The sequence below is a fragment of the Chaetura pelagica genome, unplaced genomic scaffold, assembly GCF_000747805.2.
Source record: "Chaetura pelagica isolate M959 unplaced genomic scaffold, ChaPel_1.0 scaffold490, whole genome shotgun sequence".
Lineage (NCBI taxonomy): Eukaryota > Metazoa > Chordata > Aves > Apodiformes > Apodidae > Chaetura > Chaetura pelagica.
In genome coordinates this window covers 98,310-118,661 of record NW_009951936.1, presented here as the reverse complement: position 1 = coordinate 118,661, position 20,352 = coordinate 98,310, and the positions used below count along the sequence as shown (strand labels likewise).

The following is a 20,352-nucleotide window of genomic DNA, read 5'->3' as shown; positions in this document are numbered from 1 at the left end:
ATACAGTCAGTCTTGATGTTAGGAGAAGGCTTGTAACTGCAAGAGGATTTTAAGACCAATCTTTCAATGGGTGTGAGATAGGCAAAAATCGCCATCCTTTAATCAGTGTCATGTAAATGGTCTGGTCTGGTATGCAGAAGGGGCACTGGTGGCATGGACTTAGTGACTCAAGAGGTGTCTACCAGCCCTGTGTTGTTCCTACGTCTATGTGATCCCATTGGGAGCTTTGCAGTGTCACTCAAAGACAAGCATTGGTGATGGAACATATTGCTGGAGAGCAGTAGGACCAGTGTGTCAGGAAAGTGGGCAAGGAAGGTCACCTGGGCAGGCAGGGATTGGGGAGCCAGAGCTCAGTGGTGAGGCAGGATGTGATCAGACTTGTCTCTTGGCTCATGTTTCACCAGTGAGTCCTGCTGCTCAGGTCTTATGAAGATCTTTTCTCAGTCTCCAGGCAGACTCCTGGACAACAAACAAGATTAAACCTTTTATTTCTGACCTCTGTAAGAGAATGCAGGCATAATATCCAAGTGATCATTGCTTTAAAAAAAAAAAAAAAAAATCCAGTTTAAGTTTCCTTTTGACCAAAAGAGCCAAAACTCAAATTCTGACTCCAAAGTGTTAGAAAGGATTTAAAGACCATGACTGCCCAAACACCTTGAGAAAACTGAAGGTTCCACAAGTTACACAATCACAGAATTTCTGGAATTGGAAGGGGCCTCTAGAGATCATCTAGTCCAACTCTCCCACTGAAGTAGGATAACCTGGAACACTTTACACAGGACTGTATCCAGGCAGGTTTTGAATATCTCCAGAGATGGAGACTCCACAACCTCCCTGGGCAGCCTATTCCAGGACTTTGTGACCCTTGCTGTGAAGAAGTGTTTCCTCATATTTAAATGGAACTCCCTGTGTTCCAGCTTGTACCTGTTGCCCCTCATTCTGACACTGGGAACTACTGAGAAGAGCCTGTCTCCATCTTCCTTGCACCCACGCTTTAGATACTTATATACATTGATAAGGTCTCCCCTCAGCCTTCTTATCTCCAGGCTAAAGAGTTCCAGTTCTCTCAGCCTTTCCTTGTAAGGGAGATGCTCCAGTCCCCCAGTCATCTTCATCACCTTCCTCTGGACTCTTTCTAGTAGCTCCCTGTCTCTCTTGAACTGTGGACCCCAGAACTGGATGCAATATTCCAGATCTGGTCTCACCAGGGCAGAGTAGAGGGGGAGAATGACTTCCCTTGGCCTATTGGTCACACTCTTCTTTATGCAACCTAGGATTCCATTGTCCTTCCTAGCAGCAAGGGCACGCTGCTGGCTCATCGATTACTTACTGTCTATCAGGACTCCCAGATACTTCTCCTCCAAATTGCTTTCCAGCAGATCCACCCCTAACCTATATTGGTGCTTGACGTTCTTTCTTCCCAGGTGCAGGACCCTACACTTGCTCTTGTTGAACCTCATGAGGTTCTTCTCTGCCCAACCCTCCAGCCTGTCCAGGTCATGCTGAACAGCATGGAGTTCTGAAGTGTCAGCCACCCCTCCCAGTTTTCCATCATCAGCAAACTTGCTGAGGATACACTGTCCCCTCGTCCAGGTCATTGATGAACACATTGAGCAAGACCGGACTGAGTATGGATCCCTGGGGAACACTATTGATTACTGGCTTCCAACTCGACCCTGATCCTTTGATCACCATCTGTCACTGTTATGGCAGTGAAAATCAATCAAGGAGCAGGGAATGCCATCTTCAGTTTGACAACACAGAGCAATGGGAGCTGCTGGCAGCTGGAGGAATTTCAGCGCTAGCAAACAGAAGGTCTGGCACTCAAGAAAGAAATTAAACATTCAGTGGACAGAAGGAAAGGTGTAGCAGAGAGACATCTCAGAGCACAGTTTATTAATGACCAGGAGCATCTTTGCTGAAAACTGCATGCCCTAATGATAGTGTGAAGGGAACGCACCAAATTTGCCCTCTGGAATGGTGTTTTTTCTGTTCCTGCTTGGAGTTCTCTTGTCCAGGGCGAGACTGTGGTTGGGAAGGACAGCATGAGGGGGACCCATGGCTCAGCAGCTCTGGGGTGCATGGACGGAGCCATGCCAGCTGCAACTCCTACAGAGTTGTTTTGGTGATCAGGCAGATGGCACAAAGCCACCTTTTCTTGCACTGTGATTTCTGTGAGATGGTGTGGAAGAAGGCCATTTGACGGCTGGCGTGGTGAGAAATAAGAATTATAGTTGTCTCAGGGTGCCATGGGGAAAAGGATCCATCTAAAGAGGGTATCCAAAAAAGAGCCATTTCTTTGTTCCATCTCCCTTAACTGACTATAATCTGTCCTGTGAGCATATGGCAGTGGTGTGGTTGTACACTCAAAGAAAAAGTGCATGCAATTAATTCAGCCCACCTCTGAGTAATGACAGTGAAAGGAAGTACTTGCCTCCAACCATATGATACACACAAACTGTGAGGACTGTGCTTTTCAGCAGATACACAACAGGAACAGGCCAACCCCAGCAACAAGGGCTCTCTTGCACAAAGAAACAGGCATAATGGCAGCTAAGGGAATACACAGCTTTCTAAGCAGTCCCTGCTCCAAGTCTGTTGGCATGCCTCTGGTTTGCTGGCACAGAGCAATGAGGGCAATAAGATCTCCCCAAGACAGAAGGATTTTCACCTTTCATTTCAATAAGTCTGAGATTTTTTTCCCTTTGGATCCAGCTGGTTTGGTGGTTTCTCTTCCACACTCTCAGTGGTTTGTTTTTTTGGTTTTTTGTAATGGGACAGCATTTATAATTCCTTGTCTTGGTGTATGAGGGAGTGAGGACTGCAGCTGTCAGCCAGGCCCTGAGCTTATCTCTGCCAGCAGCCTGTGCTGCAGGATGGTGTGATTATTGAGAGCCGCCTTTGGATTTCCTGAGCTGTGCTAGCTTCAGCCTGCCAGAGGGATGGGATGGGTTTGGAGGAGCACAGAAGGCCCCTTTTCTTGTTGGTTGCAAAGGATAAGGCTGAGCTCCTAAACTGGAGCCAGAATTTAAGTGGGAACCACTGGTGGGGACAGTATTTTGGATTGAAATCTTGCCAGACCACTGGCAAACTCTTTCTTCAACACTGTGATGGGGCCAAGCTGCACACCAAGACCACAAATAAGCTTCCCTCCAGTGTTTGGGGTCAGAGTCTGGTTTGACTTGTGCCAGAGCTGGGCAAAGCAGATGGGGTGGATGTAGATGTCTGCATTGCAGGCCCCTAAGCTCCTGTTGGCCACTCCAGTGTTGCACAAATTCTGGAGTTTCTGCCCAAGACCTCAAATGCTCTTTGGGTTTCCTTCCTACAGCGTTTGTTGCCCAGAGGTGGGCTCAGTCTGTGATGTCCTCTAGGAGCTGTGGGAACAAATGAGATGAGAAACACATTGTTGTTATTAATCAGGTTTGTGTGCTAATAGCATCACGCCCTCAACGTCTTGCACTGTGTCTCCTTAAGGCCATCACAGCCCTTAGGCATAGCAGAGGAGCTGCCTTGTTTTCTGCTGGGCTAGCTGGGGGCCCTGAGGGCGTTGCTGCTGGCCCCAAAGCAGAGGGGCTTGTGCCAGGAGCTTGCAGCATACCTGGCAAGCGTGGGTTTGCCAGCCGGCAGGGTGACAGCCTTCTCCAGGCTGGGAGGCACCTCGTCCTCCCCGGCAACGTGCCCGAAGCAGCTGCTTCGAGGAAAGTCTTCGAGCCAGGAATGTGTAAGGATGCCGGAATCTGTGCACACTCACGGCCTTTCATCTCTGAAACGCAGCCTGGCCAGGCCACAGGGCAGAAAGCAAAACATCCTGGGAAGAGCTCAAGAAGTATTAGAGAATGGTTTGTGCTTTTGGAGGTGATACAAGCAGTGATCCCTCTTCTAGGAACGCGGGCTGCGGGAGGCGTGGAGAGCCTCAGGGTCACTCCCAGGGCTCAGAGCCCTCTCCCTCTAGCCCAGGGCAGTACTGAAGTTCATAGCAAGTCCCTCATGCCTTGTTGGTGCCCCAGAGCAGTGAGAAAAGAGACAGGCAAGCACTTGAGGCATCGTCATTACATCTGGCTGGCACTGGTTGCTTGCCCTGCTGGTTTGGGACCAGATAGGCTACTGAAGTTCAAAAGCCCCAACTTTTAAGTGACTGCAGTGATGTGCTCAGGTCCTTTATGTATAGGCATGTGACAGCAAGTCTATTGAAACCGCCCATGAGCAAACAAGAGCTGGGAAGGGGACCCAGGCACCTGCTCCCAAGCCACGGGCAGTGCCACGTTGTCTCTGCATGAGTCCTAGGCACTCTCTGCTAATCAAGGAGAGCCCGAGAATCTCTCTTTACTCCTCTCCAGTGCAGACGTCAGCCTCCCATTTGAGCCTCTGCACTAAAACCTGACACCCATTAGCTTGTAAGCTGGGTTTGGCTGTTGCCAGCAAGGGAAATTATATTCTCCTTTGCTGAGAACTGTACATCTCAGCAGGGAGGATGGGCACAGGTTCCTCAGGGTCTGAGGGAGAGGAACCAATGGGACAGAACTGAGCATTTTATCAGAGCAGGGATGGAGAAAGGTGTTTGCAGCCCTGGTACAATTCAAACTGGGAGCTGCCTCGTTAAGTCAGTGCTGTTTGCTTTGCTGGAGTGACTCAGAGGAGAGGATGCTTTCCCTGAAGCAACATCTATCTGGGTTATCATAACCACCAAATGTAGCTGTTTCTTTATTTTTGTTTGTTTGTTTTTTAAAGTCAAGGCAGGGGAGTCAGCATTAACAGTCTTCCCAACTAGACAGGAAAAAATTCCATGATTGCAGAGAGAGGGGGAGAGAGATGTCTGCAACAGTTCTTAGTTACTTCCAGACATGGTTTCAAAGAGCCAGATGGAAGGAGATGAAAGAATGAGAAGAATAGGTTGCTTTAGACACCAAATAACCATGTTTTAGGAATAAAGCCATGGCAATAATTCTTTTTATTTTTTTTTTCAATTCCCTAGCTGACTCAGAGTCAAGCAAAAAATTCAATTTCAGTTCAGCTGAAATTCATTTTTTATTCTCAACAGAAAAAAAACCCTGACCAAACAAGAAGTTGCTATGCTTATGAAAACATGTTTTTATTTTGCTCTCTTTAAGTTTACATACAACTCTTTGTGAAATATATGTCAACATTAAAAAAGGGAAAATGGTTCACTTCATCTTGGAAATAGTTTTGGAATCAAAGCTGTTCCCTGAACTAGGCACAAATTTCCACATAGTTTTGGTCAACCTCAAATTGCATTTTCCAGTGAATTAGCTCTCTCTCTGAAAAATGTTACCCAGCCTTATTTAGGAATTACAGGAAATCAATAATAACTTCTCTTACTTCTTAATCACAGAATTGCCTTTGGGGGCTGCTGGTGAGTGTGTGCTGCCAGCCTGGTGCAGAGGCCACGGGGGGTCAAGGGGAGCTCTGCCCTGGGAGAAGTGGGGGTCACTGAGTCTGCTTCCTTGAGACTACATGTGTGGGTGTGGGGTGTGCCACTGCTGACGGGCACAGCAGAGGTTATTCACTGCTCAGTTATGTTTGCCCTTCATGTTATATACCGCCCCGCTGCTGCGAGGGGGAATGTAGTTGTAACAGGTATATCATGAGAGAAACAGATTGCGAGGTAAGAGGTTTGGGAGTGTCGTGGAAATCCCGTCTGTCTTCCTCACCCGTAGCCCACACAGGATAGTTGGTCTTCCGTGCCCCTTCTGTTTGTGCTGGGTTAGTTCAGGAATGAGATAGGAGGCCCACGAGGACACACTGGTGTAAGCACAAGCAGCTTGCCTAAGTGAGAGCCTTGGTGTTTGGCTAAGCATCTTGAGCAAGGGTGGGTTCAGCATGAGCTGCAGGGAGCAGTGCAGGGGCAAAAGGGTTGTGGGTGGCTGTGGTGCAGACAGCCCCAGGGCAATACCCATCCTTGGGGCATCCACGGAAAGGCTGGAAGCCCATGGATGTTGGAAGTTTTCTTCTTTCCTCCCAGCTGTGGCAGTTACGTAGTAAATGGGTTTTACAGCCTATTTGATAGCTATGCTACCCATTTTCTCATGGCCTTCTCACCTTATGAGAGCTTCCCCTTTGTGGCCTCAGTAGCGAGGTCAGCCATTAAATGCAAGTCAGACACTTACAATGCTTTGCCTATCCCAGAGGGAAGCCTCTTGAGGATAGGTGTGAAATGGTGTTGGCTCTGTACAGAGGTGGTTTCAGGTGCTAGTCTCTGGGCTGGAGGCTTTTTGGGAGATAATAAGGGCAGCAGAAATTTAAAATAAGTAGCTGGTCCTAACTCAGGGGTCACAGTTCCCCTTGTGTTGGGTCCCAAATGGCCCAACACTGCAACTCTGTGGTCCTGGTGTGGGGCTGTGGGGTGACAGCCCATGCAGTTTAATGGGATTTGCTTGTAGCTGATGTTAGGTTTCTGAGAGCAGAGGAAAACAGATGCACATCTCTCCCTGTAGTTTGTGTGCTTGTGCGGCTCTTCCTGTGTTCCTCTCACAGCAAGGATTTTCACTTAGTTTCTACAGCAGTGTTTTTCCTCTCCGTTTTCCAATGCAAATGAGTAGACACAGACAGTCTTCTGCCAGTTGTAAGGTCTTCAGCAGTAAAAGCTGAGGTTACAGGAATGTAGAGAGCTTAATTTGCATCTGACCATCTCCTGAAATCCTAGTTTGCATTTTGAAGGTTGTAGTGTGAGGAAGCTTTGGGAGACTTGCCTTCAGCTCCCTCTGGCTTCAGAACACAGTTTAACCTTTGATGGAGCTATGCCTTTATGGCATATGTAGCACTGATAAGCAGACTCCAGGTTAGTTCCTCAGGCTTCCCAAACTTTCCCATGCTTGCAGGTTTGTTTTACCCAGCTTCTATTTTCAGATTTTCCCATTAGTCTGATAACCATTCCTGACTGCATAGTTTCAGGAAGGGGATACTCCGTCAGGACTACAGGCCAAGAAAAGTTGTCCAGACAAAATTAATGATTTCAATGCTGTGGCTGCTGTATGAAGGGGATCGCATGACTTTTACTGTGGCAAAGAGGCTTCAAAGGAGAGGAATTACTATGGCAAGGAGCACCATTCCCTGAGGATTCACTATTACAGAGCCATCTCCAGCAGAGCCATTGGATGGAGCAGCCCCAAAGCTGCTGTACCTTAAGAAGGAGCAGACCCTTGACCAGGGCTAGAATATGAGAAGTGCAAAACTGGCTTATGCCCAATTCTTCTCTCACTCTCCTTCCCACACTGAGCTTGTCTCAGTGCTTCTTCCAATCACACAGCAATTTTTCTTGCTTTTTTGCAATGTGTTGTGGTAGAAGGTGGGTAAAGAAGGACCAAGGCTTAGAGCTGGGAAGAAGGGGATCATCAAATGTGTTGCATTAGTGATGGGAACAAAAATACTAAGGTCTCTTGTGCAAGAAGCCAGAGGCTGCTGGTAAACCTCAGCATTTCCTGCACTCCACGTTCCTCTTGAGTATCCAATTACTGGAAGAGGAGAGAAGATGCCATAGGGTTGTAAATCCTAATTTGCCTCCAACTGCTCAGCTCACTCTTCCCTTTGCTCTATTGAAGCCAGGTGGTGGCTGAGAAATGTACCAGACTTGGATCCCTTTCAGAAATAAATCATTCCAACCAGCTGGAAAAAGAGGCAACAAAACTTACTGGCAGGACCAGTAAAATCTGCAGGGCTTCTGAATGTGGGAAATGAAGGGGATGAAGGTCGGAAAAAAATGGGACTTACCACGACAGAGAGCTGTGGGTCACCACAGACTTAGGGGTTGAAAGGGAATATTTGATGACTTATATGGCATGAACAGCACAGATGGGGTAGCAGTGGGGAACAGATGAGTGAGTGCACTTCTCATGGGACAGATGATCTCAGGGCTCTGGTGCTGGGCTGGCTTTGCAGTGCTTGGAGGAGGGGGGTGATGGAGTCTGCTTAATGGTTTGGAAGAGTCTGTGCACTACAGCTCTGCTCAGGTCTAGAGGCTAGGACAGTGCTTCACCTCTGCCTGCCTGCTGCAGGGAGGATCTCCTCCTCATCCTCCTGCTTCACACCCTCCTGTCAACAAGGGCTTCCTCTGACTGCTTCTAAGATGCTGTGACTTTTCTCGTGTGCTACTCACAGAATGGCCCCTCCTGTTGAAATTTGGGAATCAATGCTGGTTGTGGTTTTTTTTCTTATATTTTAAACAAAAGAGGATAGAGAATTACATTTCCCAGCAGCCCTGCCACAGCAAAAGGAAGCCTGTCCCAGGCCACTCAAGGTCTGGGAAGTGTGGTTATACCCCAACAGGGAGCATGAGTTGTGTGTCAGATTGTGAAGCGATTCTGGCCCCAGAGCAGGGAGCAAGAGGCACTGAGCTGCTGCCTTCTGATAGTTCTTAAGCAAATCCCCTCCCTTGGGCCCCTGTCAATCTGTCACATGAGGAGAATGATACCAATCTCATCCCACAGCTCCTGCGGGACTAACTTCACTTAAGTCCTTTCATGTGAACCGAGATCCTTCCCTGTGCGTGAGGGTTATTTTCTTAGCCAAATACAAAGTGATTAACTGGATTCCTCCCCCTGAGAACTGCGCTGCAGCAGCAGCACCTCCTCTCCTCCTGTGGGACTGACTGCCCTGCTCGAAGCTGAAAGCCTCTCCAGCTGGCTTGGCATGCACGAATCAGTCTCTGATCTCCTGCCTCTGTGCCTTGCTGGGAGCCAGCGCTAGCAAGAAAGTTCCTGGTGGCTGCAGAGGAGCTGGCAGTTTCACTGCATGATGCAGCAGGAGGGAATCCAGCCCCTTCTTCCAGAAGCACTGCAGAGGGATGGGTGGAGGGAACAGTGCTAAGAGACAGTACAGCTCTGGGCCATTACTTTTTTGAGGCTGTGAGTGCAAGGAAGGTTTTAGGATGAGCAGCAGAGCGAGGCCGCAGCGTGGAGAGTTCTGCCAGGCACAAGCTCCCTTCCTTCTAGCAGCCATTTTCCAGACTTGTTTGTGGTAGAGATTTCTTCTTCCCCAGACTCTCATGTCATTGTTCCCCTTCTGGGGCCTCACCGGTCATTGCCTTGTGGTGGAAAATATGAAGTTGTGGGGGCCAGAGCACAAGGCATTCCATCTAGCTTAGAAGGGAAAACGAGAGTCCTCGTGCAGCAGAGTCCCCAGGAGAGGTGTGCCTGGCTCCCTGACTGTTCGCAGCATCGTGCTGCAAGAGAAATCAGCTCTTTGGCAGGCACTTTTCTCTTCTTGATTAGGTTGTGGGGAGAAAAGTCTCCTTCCCTCCAGTTCCCCCTTCCCTTTCCTTGCAGGCACCAGCTGCTACCTGCTTGCTGTGGGGCATGAGAAAGCCATGGCTGGTGCATTAGGGCTGTAGTCCCTGTTAGGGGGCCAGGCCATATACCCACTGGGGCCAGTGGGGACACAGAGCTCTCTGTATCCACTCTGACAATCTCTGCATGGCAGTACTGCCCAGGCAGTCTTTTCTGTAGCACTAGTAGCATCAGGCATCTTTATTTCTTTCTCCCAGATAGGGCCATGGGCAAATTCCCACAAGCAGGCCTCCACGAACAGTGTTGTTTTTCCATGGCTGCATGCAGAGGTCACCCGCTCAATGTGCCCCCTTTATCACAGGGATCAATTAGAGTCTCAGCTGCTCTCCAGCTCAGTGCTCTGATATGATGGACATGGTTGGTTCATGGATCAGAGACTTGCAGCCAGCAAGGCAGGGAGGGTTGCACACAAATGGGTGAGGTACAGGTTTTGTAGGGTGGGAACCCATTCTGAGCTCTGGGAGTTGCAGGTCCTTTCTTCTCTTGCCTGCTTGTCTCTGCATCCAGATTTTCTGGGAACACGCCCTGATTCCCAGCATGGGCAGAGATGTATGCTCTGGCTTGTTTCCCATTAGCGAAACTCAACTGCCATTAAATACTCAACTATTAAACATTCAAAAGCCTGAAAGGAGTTGCATTTTGTTGTGTGATGTGTTTATTGAGCCAGTCCTGAATGTCAGCTGAGAATAGGAGGAGATACAGGGAAAGATGTGGAGGGGGATAGTGGTGACTGGGGTCTGAGTGTGTGGATTGGATGTGCTCCTCCATGGCAGGCATCCTGCAGGGAGTGCAGCAGCTCCCGGTACTGTGTCCATATGGCTGTTAACAGCCCTGGGTTGCAGCTGCCTGAAATACTTCAGCAGTAGAAGCTCCAAGGGACAGATGAAAACAGAAGTGAGATGGGGTCTGAGTGCTTCAATACAAGGAAAATGTTGGGGAAGAAACACAAGGGTCAATGTGGGGGAGACTTAAGGGGGGCTGGAGTGGGGACTAGCCCCCAGGGCTGCAAGCAGCAATGACACTGAGTCTGCTGAGATGAGAGGCTGAGCCAGAGGGGTGTTTTGTGGGGTTCTGCGAAGGAATTACAGCCTGGTTCCCTAAGGAAGCAGAACTATGTCAGCAGGCTGCCTGTTCTTGCCTGCCTGTCTCTGGCCTCCAGTGAGTCTTGAATCTGTTGGCCTGTTTCCACCACAGCTGATAAAGCGGTGGAGGCCTCCGAGATAATGGGATCCAGCTGGTTTTGTGACTCTGGGTGACTGGCTTAATGAGAGGGGCCTGCAAAGACCCCTCCTGAGGAAAGAGTCCATACGCTGCCCTGTAACTAGCTGACAGACAGCCCGTGCAGAGAGAGCTATTGGAAACTGGGCTTCATAAGTTCTGTTGCTTGCAGGATGGCTTCAGGATTTGTGGGAGGAGAAATCCTGAAATTGTAATGGCACCGGACCCCTTTGCATCCAGTGCAGACCTCATGCTAACACCCTTCAAATAGGATGTTGTTAGTGCTGGGAACATTGTCAAATATGTCTGGTCATAGTCTCCTGGGGAATCAAGCAGCGGTCCAGACTGTGCCTGACAAACTTCTCTTCCTTTGTAACTAACTAGCTTGGGGACGGCTAGGTTTTGAGCCTTCTGAATTGCCCATTGACACCTCTCCTGATCTGAATGGAAGGACATGGACCATATGCTTCCCAGAGGCAAAGGGACCGGGAGCTCCTGGCGGGGGGTAGGGGAGAAGGGGGAAGGGTGCCTCCAGAGGCTGAAATTTTGGGACCGGTTAACACCAGACCTGAGGGAGGGTGCAGCTGAGAACCCCTCACCAGTGTGTTCAGCAACCTCTGATTGTAGGCTTTCTTCCAGAGTACAGGATACAGGTCATTCCACAGCCCCGCTGTATCATCATTATAGTGATGGTATCCTGGGAGGTAAGTTATATTGCAGAGCTGAACTGGGAATCAGATGTGGTTCAAGCCCCACATGCTGAACTTATTATATATTTTTGACAACTGAAAATCAAACCGTCCAAGTCAGACCTAAAGGTAATTTGTGTGGGGTTTCTTCCAGAGTCTGCACACACCCTGAGGCAATAGTCCTAAGGAAGAGAAATTGCAGGGTTCATCTTACCCATCTATTTATGGCAAACCCAACTTTGGCTTGTTTCACGCTAATCTGCTCATTTATGCTGCTGCCAAATTTCTGCCCTGTCACATCAGTGAGTTAGAGGATCCAGAGAGCTGCCACAGGAATTAGGTCAGGTTTGTGGGGAGGGAGGAGCACTTTGCTTGTTAGTTACAAACGAGAACAACAGGACAAATGTGTTGCCAGAGCCAGCAGCACAAATGGGTGGAGGTGACAGGCTGCCTGCCCGGGCCATGCACTCCAGTGAACGTGGGATCTGCTCTCCCTGGACCTCTGCAAGAGGGCATGCTGCTGAAAGCTGTTTTGTCCAGAGGTTCACTTGGGTAATGGGATGAAATACACCAGCTAAATGCTTTCTTAGTGCCATCACTGAACAGGAGTTGCTTGGTTTTTCTAACCTCTTTGAGCTGTCCTGCTGCCCAGCCCTCTTCTTTTTGGGTATTACAGCACAAGTTTGAGTTTCTCTCTCTTCCAGCCTCACAAGAGGGGAGAAGGGAGGTCTGGGAGTCAGGAGACCTGGCTTCTCATCTTAGCTTTCTGCATTGTTGACCTAGCGCTCTGTCTCCAAATCTTTCTTTGTTGAGAGAAAAGCATTGCCAAGACAACAGCTGAATGAAGTGCTGGGTTTCGTGGCTGGATATTGAGTTGGTTCAGAAATTGTGCAGGCAGCACTGTTTACAGGTGTCACCTTGGCACATTCAGACACCCTTTATATTCCTGCTCCCACGTCAGTCATGGCAGGGAACAGGAAAAGGGCATGTGGACAGAAAGACATAAGGAGGACTGGCTGAAAATATATAGCTGCAAAGCTCATTTCTCTCTGTGTGGAGGGAGTCTGTTGTGTATTGTGCTGGTTATATCTGAAAACTTTCTTCCAGCTTTTGTTGCTGCCTTCCCTGAGACATGAGAATCTAAGTTCGGTAATCACAGATATCATTTTGGTGCCCTTTAGTTTTGCCTGCATCCTTCTTGGGTTTGTGTAATACATGGGCTTGCTTCCCAGAGGAGCTTTCATTGCTACAGCACTAGAGCACTTTGATTTCCTTGCACTTCAGGCAGGGCAAATTGCAAAGCCTTGATTTTACAGCAAACAGTGTGGAGCAAGTAATTTTATGGGTTTCTACAAACTGATGCCAAAGAAGCAGAGAGACCTGCAGTCACTGTTGATGGCAGAAAAGCTTTTTACTCCAGTGCAGCATGGGCTGCTAAGAAAAATACTTTTGAGGTATCCAAGAGGAGATTTTTATAAGGAGGATGTACAGAAAGCAAAAGGCAGTCTGAGAGGTTGTTTTCAAGCAAGTTAAGGGCAGTCTCCCTGTTGTTTCCCAGAGCATGTGTAATAGCAGGAGTCCCTGCTGCTCCCTTCAGGCAGTGGGGCACCATGGACGTGCAGCTGTTTGTACAGCTCCTCTCTGCAGGTGGAAGCATATTTTTCCTCACAGAGGTGTTTTGTTCCTGAACTGTAAATGGTTTCAGCTTTCACAGGTCCCCGTTTTCACCAAGTGACACCAGGCAGTTGTGACTCAGCATGGGCCAGGGGTGGGAGCAGCCAAGGGAGAGCTGCAATGAGCACATCCCTTGCAAAGCCAAGGAGCCATGATGCCTCTTTTCCTTCATGCATGTGGTCACTCGTATATCTTGCTGAAGACATGGCTGGACTCTTAGACATACAGATGTGTGTTTGTGGGCACAAGGGCATGCAGATGATCAGAAACAGTTGTGGGTGAAGGCCCACTTCACTCTGTTTTGGTGCAGTCTCACCAACATGGAGCAGGCAGAGCTGCTGGCGGGACGTTGGGCCCCTGTGGAGACCCGGGCTGCACTGCATGTGTCAGCACATGGAGCCACGCTCTGTCCCGGACATCCAGGCACAGGCAGAGGCTTGGAAATGCTCTGGACATCAGGGCTTACTCTGTATTGGGGTCTGACTCTTCAGTGCCGGTTGCTGCTAGAGATGAGAAGCAGCCTTTCCTGCTGCCAGTTTCAGCTCTCTACCTTGAGGCCCTGGATTGCCAGTTACCATGGTGATCCCTCATTGTTGGTGCTGCTGCAGGCTTTTTCCTGTGCGGGTGCCTTGGAAATGTCTCTTTTTCCTCTTTGCTTCCCAGGAAGCAAGAGCCGAGGAAGAAGCAGTGCATGTATCTCACTGCACTGTCAGTTGAATTCTTCAGCTTGGTGCTTGCCCATTCACATGCAAGAACCCTTCATCCATGAGGCTACACTTCCCAAGCCCCCAAATGTGGCACACGTCCTGTCCCCATTCAACAGCTGGGGCTATGGTGCTGATGCTTCCCAGCTGCCTTGGGTTTCTGGCCCCCGAACCTGTGGCAGAGAGCTTTCCCCATGTTCTTTGCCCAAAAAGATGTCTGAGGAGGCTGTGCCCCTCAAGAGTGCTCCTGTGCTGCGGTGAATGCTCTAGAGTCCATGCACTCCTGCTCTGGCTTCGTGCTCGCTGCTTTTGCACCTTCTCGCGTGCTCTCTGAGCAGCAGAGGAGTAATTAAAAGCGTTGACCAAAGTGAGAGAGCTCGGGCATCTCACCCGAGGCAGAAGAGAGGAGCTGCCTTGTCACGGCTCGTGCTGTAAATGCCACCGCGCAGCAATTAGTAACGACTCTCTGCCCTTTCCCTTCCGCCTGCCCGAGCGCACTGTGCGCAGGGATGAGTGACACTTCCCGAGCCCACGGTGACGGGAAAGGCAGTGGCAGCTCACAGGGAGGGAGCAGTGTGAAAACTGCGATTCCAACCCCCAAATCCTGAAATTAATTTAAGGGCAACGACATTGAAACACTGTGGAGTCTTTTGTGTGTGTGACCTTGCGTTTAAAGCTTTGCAGTTCATGTTTTCAAGTCTTCACGCGGTAGGCGCGAGGACGAGCTGGTTGCTGCTGAAGTGGCAGCTGCCATCCCCGCTTGCTCACATGACTCCAGCAGATGGAGCTTTAGAAAGAGCAAACATGACAAGGTCCAAGGTAAGATCAGAATATCTGTCACAAGAAAGCAGTTTGTCTGGTAACATCTGGGGGTCGCAAGAGCATCAGGAGTAAAGATTATAAAGGCTTATTCACAGACCCCCACTGTACTGGTCCATTCATCCACCGCTGTCTCCGTTACACTCCCAGTTATGCACAGGAGACTCGGGCATTTGCCAGGAAGGCAGCTGGGAGCCACTAGAGAGAGCTCCCACTCTGTTATGCCATGAACCACCTTAGAGCTGTGCGGCCATAGCGAGCAGTAGTGGTGGCAGCTGCTAACTTGATCTGCGTGCGGGCTGGTGGAGGGAGGTGGTTTCTGATCCCCGCTTGCTCACATGACTCCAGCAGATGGAGCTTTAGAAAGAGCAAACATGACAAGGTCCAAGGTAAGATCAGAATATCTGTCACAAGAAAGCAGTTTGTCTGGTAACATCTGGGGGTCGCAAGAGCATCAGGAGTAAAGATTATAAAGGCTTATTCACAGACCCCCACTGTACTGGTCCATTCATCCACCGCTGTCTCCGTTACACTCCCAGTTATGCACAGGAGACTCGGGCATTTGCCAGGAAGGCAGCTGGGAGCCACTAGAGAGAGCTCCCACTCTGTTATGCCATGAACCACCTTAGAGCTGTGCGGCCATAGCGAGCAGTAGTGGTGGCAGCTGCTAACTTGATCTGCGTGCGGGCTGGAGGAGGGAGCTGTTTTCTGGCTCTTGCAGGAGGTGAGGGCAGGATCTCCAGCAGCAGCTGTTGGCGCCTGGCAGAGGAGCACACCTCAACCTGCCAGGCAGGTGTGCTGAGTCAGGTTGCAGGTGCAGGGTGGGGTGGATGTAGGGTAGGAGACGTGATGTCTGGTGAAGGAAGGAGGTGGCGGTCTTGGGGATTTTGGGAGGGGGCCTTCTGTGAGTAGGAGGGGCACTATGGTTTGTAGGTTGCAGATGGAGTGAGTATGTTTTGTGGGGTGAGCATTGCAAGGATGGGGGACACAGGCGGCTGAGGCAGATGAAGTGGAAGCTGAGAGCTGCTTGCACTAAATATAGGGCAAGTGGGTAGCTCCTGCCATGGCTGCTGTTGGGAGGGGGAATGAGCAACCTGGGTCTGAGAAACACTATGTCAGAGTGGGAGGGCAAACCCTTGGGGTGGAGACAGCCGTGCTGGGACATAGCAACCAGCTCTGACACACTGCCAGCCTAGGGCAGCTTAAAACACTAAAGAGGCAACTATCAAACTGTCTTGCTTTGATTAATAAAAAAAATCAGATGAACATGGCTCTCTAGCCCAGTAGGAGGCACATGATCCTCAGAGGTTGTTTTGGCAGTGTCACCCTGCCAGCATCACCACCCTGGGTTCCAGTGGGAGAACTGCGGGACAGCTTCTGGGCTGGTGGTACAGGGCAAGAGCTGTGGCCAGGATGGCTGTGCCTGGTTTCCAGCAAGCTGTTGAGAGGAGAGGGATCTTGCAACCCGACCTTGGTCCCTGCAGACACCTGCTGAGGCCAGCTGCAGTTGTAGCAGTGCCATAAATCTCAGGCTAGGAGGCTATAGCCAGGTTTGGCATCAGTGGGCACGGCTCGGGGCTTGCTGTTGGCAGTCCTGCCTGGCCATGGGTAAGGAGAGGCAGAGTACTGCCATCTATTGCCAGGCACCTGGATTACAGACCTTGGTAGGTGGCAGCTCAAAGCCATATCAGCTTTTTATTTCTGGTCTTTGGGTGTGAAGGGAAGGACATGTTGTTGAAACCCTTTAAATGGATCAGTGCTTAGGTGTCTGCAGTGCCTTACAGGTATGTGAGTGCCCCAGTCAGACTCCAGGCTGGGAGAATTCGAGATTTTTCTTTGTGCTTTTTACAAAATAAATTATTCTTCCTTTCCTGCCCTAAGTTGTGTGAGGTTACTTTGTGCAGGGAAGCAACTGTGTTGCTCCGTTCCATCCCAGAAGCACCTAAATCATTTATCCCAGCCCTCCACCAGAAGGCAACTAAGGAGAAGTGGATGCAGCAGAAGGGGCAAGACTGTCTTTCATAGCTCAGAAAAGATATGTGAAAGGAGGGTGAAGGGGCAGAGGGAGGACAACAGACTGTCTTCATGGAATGAGCAGGCCTGGGATGGGGTGTATATTTCTGAGCTAATACTGGTATGTCTGGTTACTGTATTTTTATTTTACAGGATAAGCAGTGAGACAGGAAAACTTGCAGAGAAAAGGGAAGGTCTTTGTCACCATGCAGACCTGGAGACAATCCTGCAGTGCTTTCAAAAGACCTTCTTGGGCTTGATGACCATAGTAGGCCAGCAGACAAAATACTCTGAAGACCAGGGCAGGGTTATTAAAAAAATGGTCTGGCTGCCATTGTGAGCTATTCAGTGAAGACAGCAACTCACTATAAAATTGGTTTAAAAGCAAAACAACAAAAAAAGAAAATTAGGATAAAGAAGCAACAGGAGAAAAAATGTGCTCAGCATTTGTCATTGAATGTATCAATAATGCTTGCTCCTCATGCACATTCTGTTTCTTTGTCATCACCTATTTTCAGAAGTAATTGGTGGACCACTGTACTGGACCAAAGAGACCACAAAAAGTAGAGGATAAGAGTAATACTCAGATGAGAAGGTAAAAAAAAATTTTGTGTATTAGAGGAAAGTCACAGCAGATGTGATAGACCTATCCCACAGATTGTTTTACATTCCTCAGTCTTGTGACTCTGATACAAAACTGATGAGGAAGCCAGTTGGCTAGTCTGAACTGGATACTTAATGTACAGGTGGAAAGTGTTAGATGAAGTGAGGGTCACAAAGGAAATTAGTGACAAAGCAGGGAATTAAATCAGGGTCTCTGAAGTCTAAAGCCCTGGAATTGTCTTGCCTTTTAAAAGTCTTAGAGAAAAAAGGCACTAAACTGATACAAGTAAATGGTAATTTTACTGAAAATATGACAAACCTGTGGAAGTCTTCCCTGCTTAGGTGTCATCAGTTTGGTAGTGCAGTGGGACTCAAAAAGAGAAGGATTTGGCGGTTACGTGAATGACACGAATACTTGTGATGACTTTGGCTAGGAGAAAACAGTAAAGTGTGCTACAAGGCATAAGTCAACTGCTGGCTGTCAGGGACCAGGAAGACATTTTTCTCTGTGAGAAGGTTACTGTATAATTACCTATGACAGTGTTTCTCACTTTGAAGTGTTTAATCTTGACCAGTGGAAGCAAGATAACAGATCACGTAGTTTTGTAAAATTTTTTTTGTGACAGGGCTCTCATCTCCTTCTAGGACAGGGTGACCCACTTGGTGGATGAGGGAAAGGCTGTGGATGTAGTATACTTTTACTTCAGTAAGGCCTTTGATACTGTTACCTACAGCATTCTCGTGGAAAAACTGGCTGCCCTAGGGCCTGGACAGGTGTACACTCTGCTGGATCAAACATTGGCTGGATGGCTGGTTAAATCCAGTTGGCAGCTGGTCATAAGTGGTATTCTGCAGGGCTCAGTGCTGGGGTCACTCCTGTTTAGTATCTTTATTAATGACTCTGACAAGGAGATTGAGAGCACCCTCAGTAAGTTTGCAGACGACACCAAGTTAGGTGGGAGTGTTGATCTACTCGAGGGTAGGAAGGGTCTTCAGAGGGACCTGGACAGGCTGGATCAATGGGCTGAGGCCAATCATAGGGGCTTCAACAAGGTGAAGTGCCAAGTCCTGCATGTTGGTCACAACAATCCCAGGCAATGCTACAGGTTTGGGGAAGAATGGCTGGAAAGCTGCTCAACAGAAAGAGACCTGGAGGTGTTGAGCAGCAGCCAGCTGAATGAGCCAGCAGTGTGCCCAGGTGGCCAAGAAAGCCAACAGCATCCTGGCCTGCATCAGGAACAGTGTGACCAGCAGGTCTGGAGAGGTGGTTGTCCCCTGTACTGTGCACTGCTGAGGCTGCACCTTGAGGACTGTGTTCAGTTGGGTGCCACAGTATAAGAAGGACATGGAGGTGCTGGAGCAGGTACAGAGAAGGGCTACAAAGCTGGTGAGCTTATCTTGAGGATAAGTCTTATGAGGAGGAGTGGCTGGGGGAGCTGGGGCTGTTTAGTCTGGAGAAAAGGAGGCTGAGGGGAGACCTTATTGCTCTCTACAGATACCTGAAAGGAGATTGTTGAGAGGCAAGTGATTAAGGGAGTGGAACCACTCCCTTATGAGGAAAGGCTGAGGGAGCTGGGTCTCTTTAGCTTGGAGAAAAGGAGACTGAGGGATGACCTCATCAATGTTTACAAATATGTTAAGGGCGAGTGTCAGGACCATGGAGCCAGGCTTTTTTCAGTGATGACCAGTGATAGGACAAGGAGTAATGGATGCAAACTGGAGCATAGGAGGTTCCATGTGAATATCAGGAAGAACTTCTTTACTGTGAGAGTGACAGAGCCCTGGGACAGGCTGCCCAGAAAGGTTGTGGAGTCTCCTTCACTGGAAACATTCAAAACCCTCCTGGACATGTTCCTGTGTGATGTACTCTATGTGATCCTGCTCTGGCAGGGGGGTTGGACTAGATGATCCTTCGAGGTCCCTTCCAACCCCTAAGATTCTGTGATTCTGTGAAGTGCCAGTCTTCTCACAAGTAACAAGTGATAGGGCAAGAAGAAATGGCTTGAAAGTTCTACCAGAGGAGGTTTAGCCTGGATATTGGGGAAAATTCTCTTCACAGAAGGGGTTGTCAAGCACTGGAACAAGCTGCCCAGGGAAATGGTAGAGTCACCACCCCTGGACGTGTTTAAAAGTTGTGAAGATATGGTGCTTAGGGACATGATTTAGCAGTGGACTTGGTAGAGTTAGGTTGATGGTTGGACTTGAGAATCTTAAAAGTCTTTTTGCAACTTAAATGATTCTATGATTATCTGGTGTCAGATGGCAATTTCTTCCACCTGTTTGGTATCACACCTTTATCCAGGGTTATGTTCACCTTCTTAAACGTCTCAAGCAAACACAAAAAAAAGCTCAGTACCCTCCATGGAAAAATTTTTGAAGGCAGCAGTCCTTGACGGGAGCTAATTCTTCTTGCCATTATTGCTAGATTTTGTCTTGCTCATGTTTGCTCCAGTTCTCCTGGGTGATTTTCCAGAAATTACCTCAAGGAAGCCCTCTGTTGCTGGGGCTGTAGCCCTAGCTCCCATGTCTGCTCCTGCTTATTGTCTGAGCTGTCCCATCTCTTGCGGTCTCATCTCTCTTGTTCTGTAATCTGTGCCTTCCCACCTCTTAGATCCAGTCTACAAGTTAAATGTGTTATTTTTTAAAGCTGTGCTGCTGCTCTTCCAGGTAACTTGATGTATTTTGTATCTCTTACTTTGTGTCTTGCAGGAAGAGCCAAGGAGCAAATCCAAGATCTGTGCTAATGTTTTCTGTGGAGCTGGGCGGGAGTGCACAGTGACTGAGAAGGGAGAGCCGACCTGCCTCTGCATTGAGGTAGGGGGAAAGTACAGCTTCTGCACCTGGGACAGGTGCCACCACCACCCCCTGGCTGGGTTTCTGTTGCTGGAAGGATCCCATGATGGCTACAGCCCTTCAGGAGCAGCTGCAAATTCACAGTGGCTCTTCAAACAGCAGGGCCTTTCACAGTGTGGTGCCAGGGAGGAAGCCTGTAGGGTTGACATTGTCTGGGGCTTGCAGCTGTTCTCCTCACACAACTGCCTAGGGTCTGTACATGCACAGGAGACTTGGCTGGACGTGTTTTGTTGGGAAAACCCAGTAGCCCAAATTGATATGCAGCTGGCTTTGGAGGGCACTCCAGGGAGTGGTCTGCAAGCTCCAAGCCAGCCTGCCCTCACTGGCATCTTGTTTGAGGTTACAAGCACCCTACTAAAAATTAGCTTTTGTAAAATGGAAATAATTGTGGTAGAGAGCTGTGGGGATGAATAGCTTCATCCAGCAGGGAGCCAGAATTTATTAGAAGAGCCTTTCCAGCTGTAGAGACACAGTGTCTCC

General features: G+C 49.1%; 2 protein-coding genes across 2 annotated transcripts in view; one reads left to right on the top strand and one right to left on the bottom strand.

The window, feature by feature from the left end:
* Positions 1 to 19,544, bottom strand: part of NDUFB4 (NADH dehydrogenase (ubiquinone) 1 beta subcomplex, 4, 15kDa) — a 95,531-nt gene extending 75,987 nt beyond the window's left edge. Inside the window, exon 1 of the mRNA XM_009996463.1 lies at positions 19,500 to 19,544. Coding sequence (XP_009994765.1) covers positions 19,500 to 19,544 — 45 coding nt within the window. The remainder of the gene's footprint in view (positions 1 to 19,499) is intronic.
* Positions 19,545 to 19,713: 169 nt separating this feature from the next.
* Positions 19,714 to 20,352, top strand: part of FSTL1 (follistatin-like 1) — a gene marked incomplete at its 5' end in the record, with an annotated part of 11,821 nt that continues 11,182 nt past the window's right edge. The window contains one exon of the mRNA XM_009996408.1: positions 19,714 to 19,833. Within this exon, the coding sequence (XP_009994710.1) occupies positions 19,714 to 19,833 (120 nt within the window). The remainder of the gene's footprint in view (positions 19,834 to 20,352) is intronic.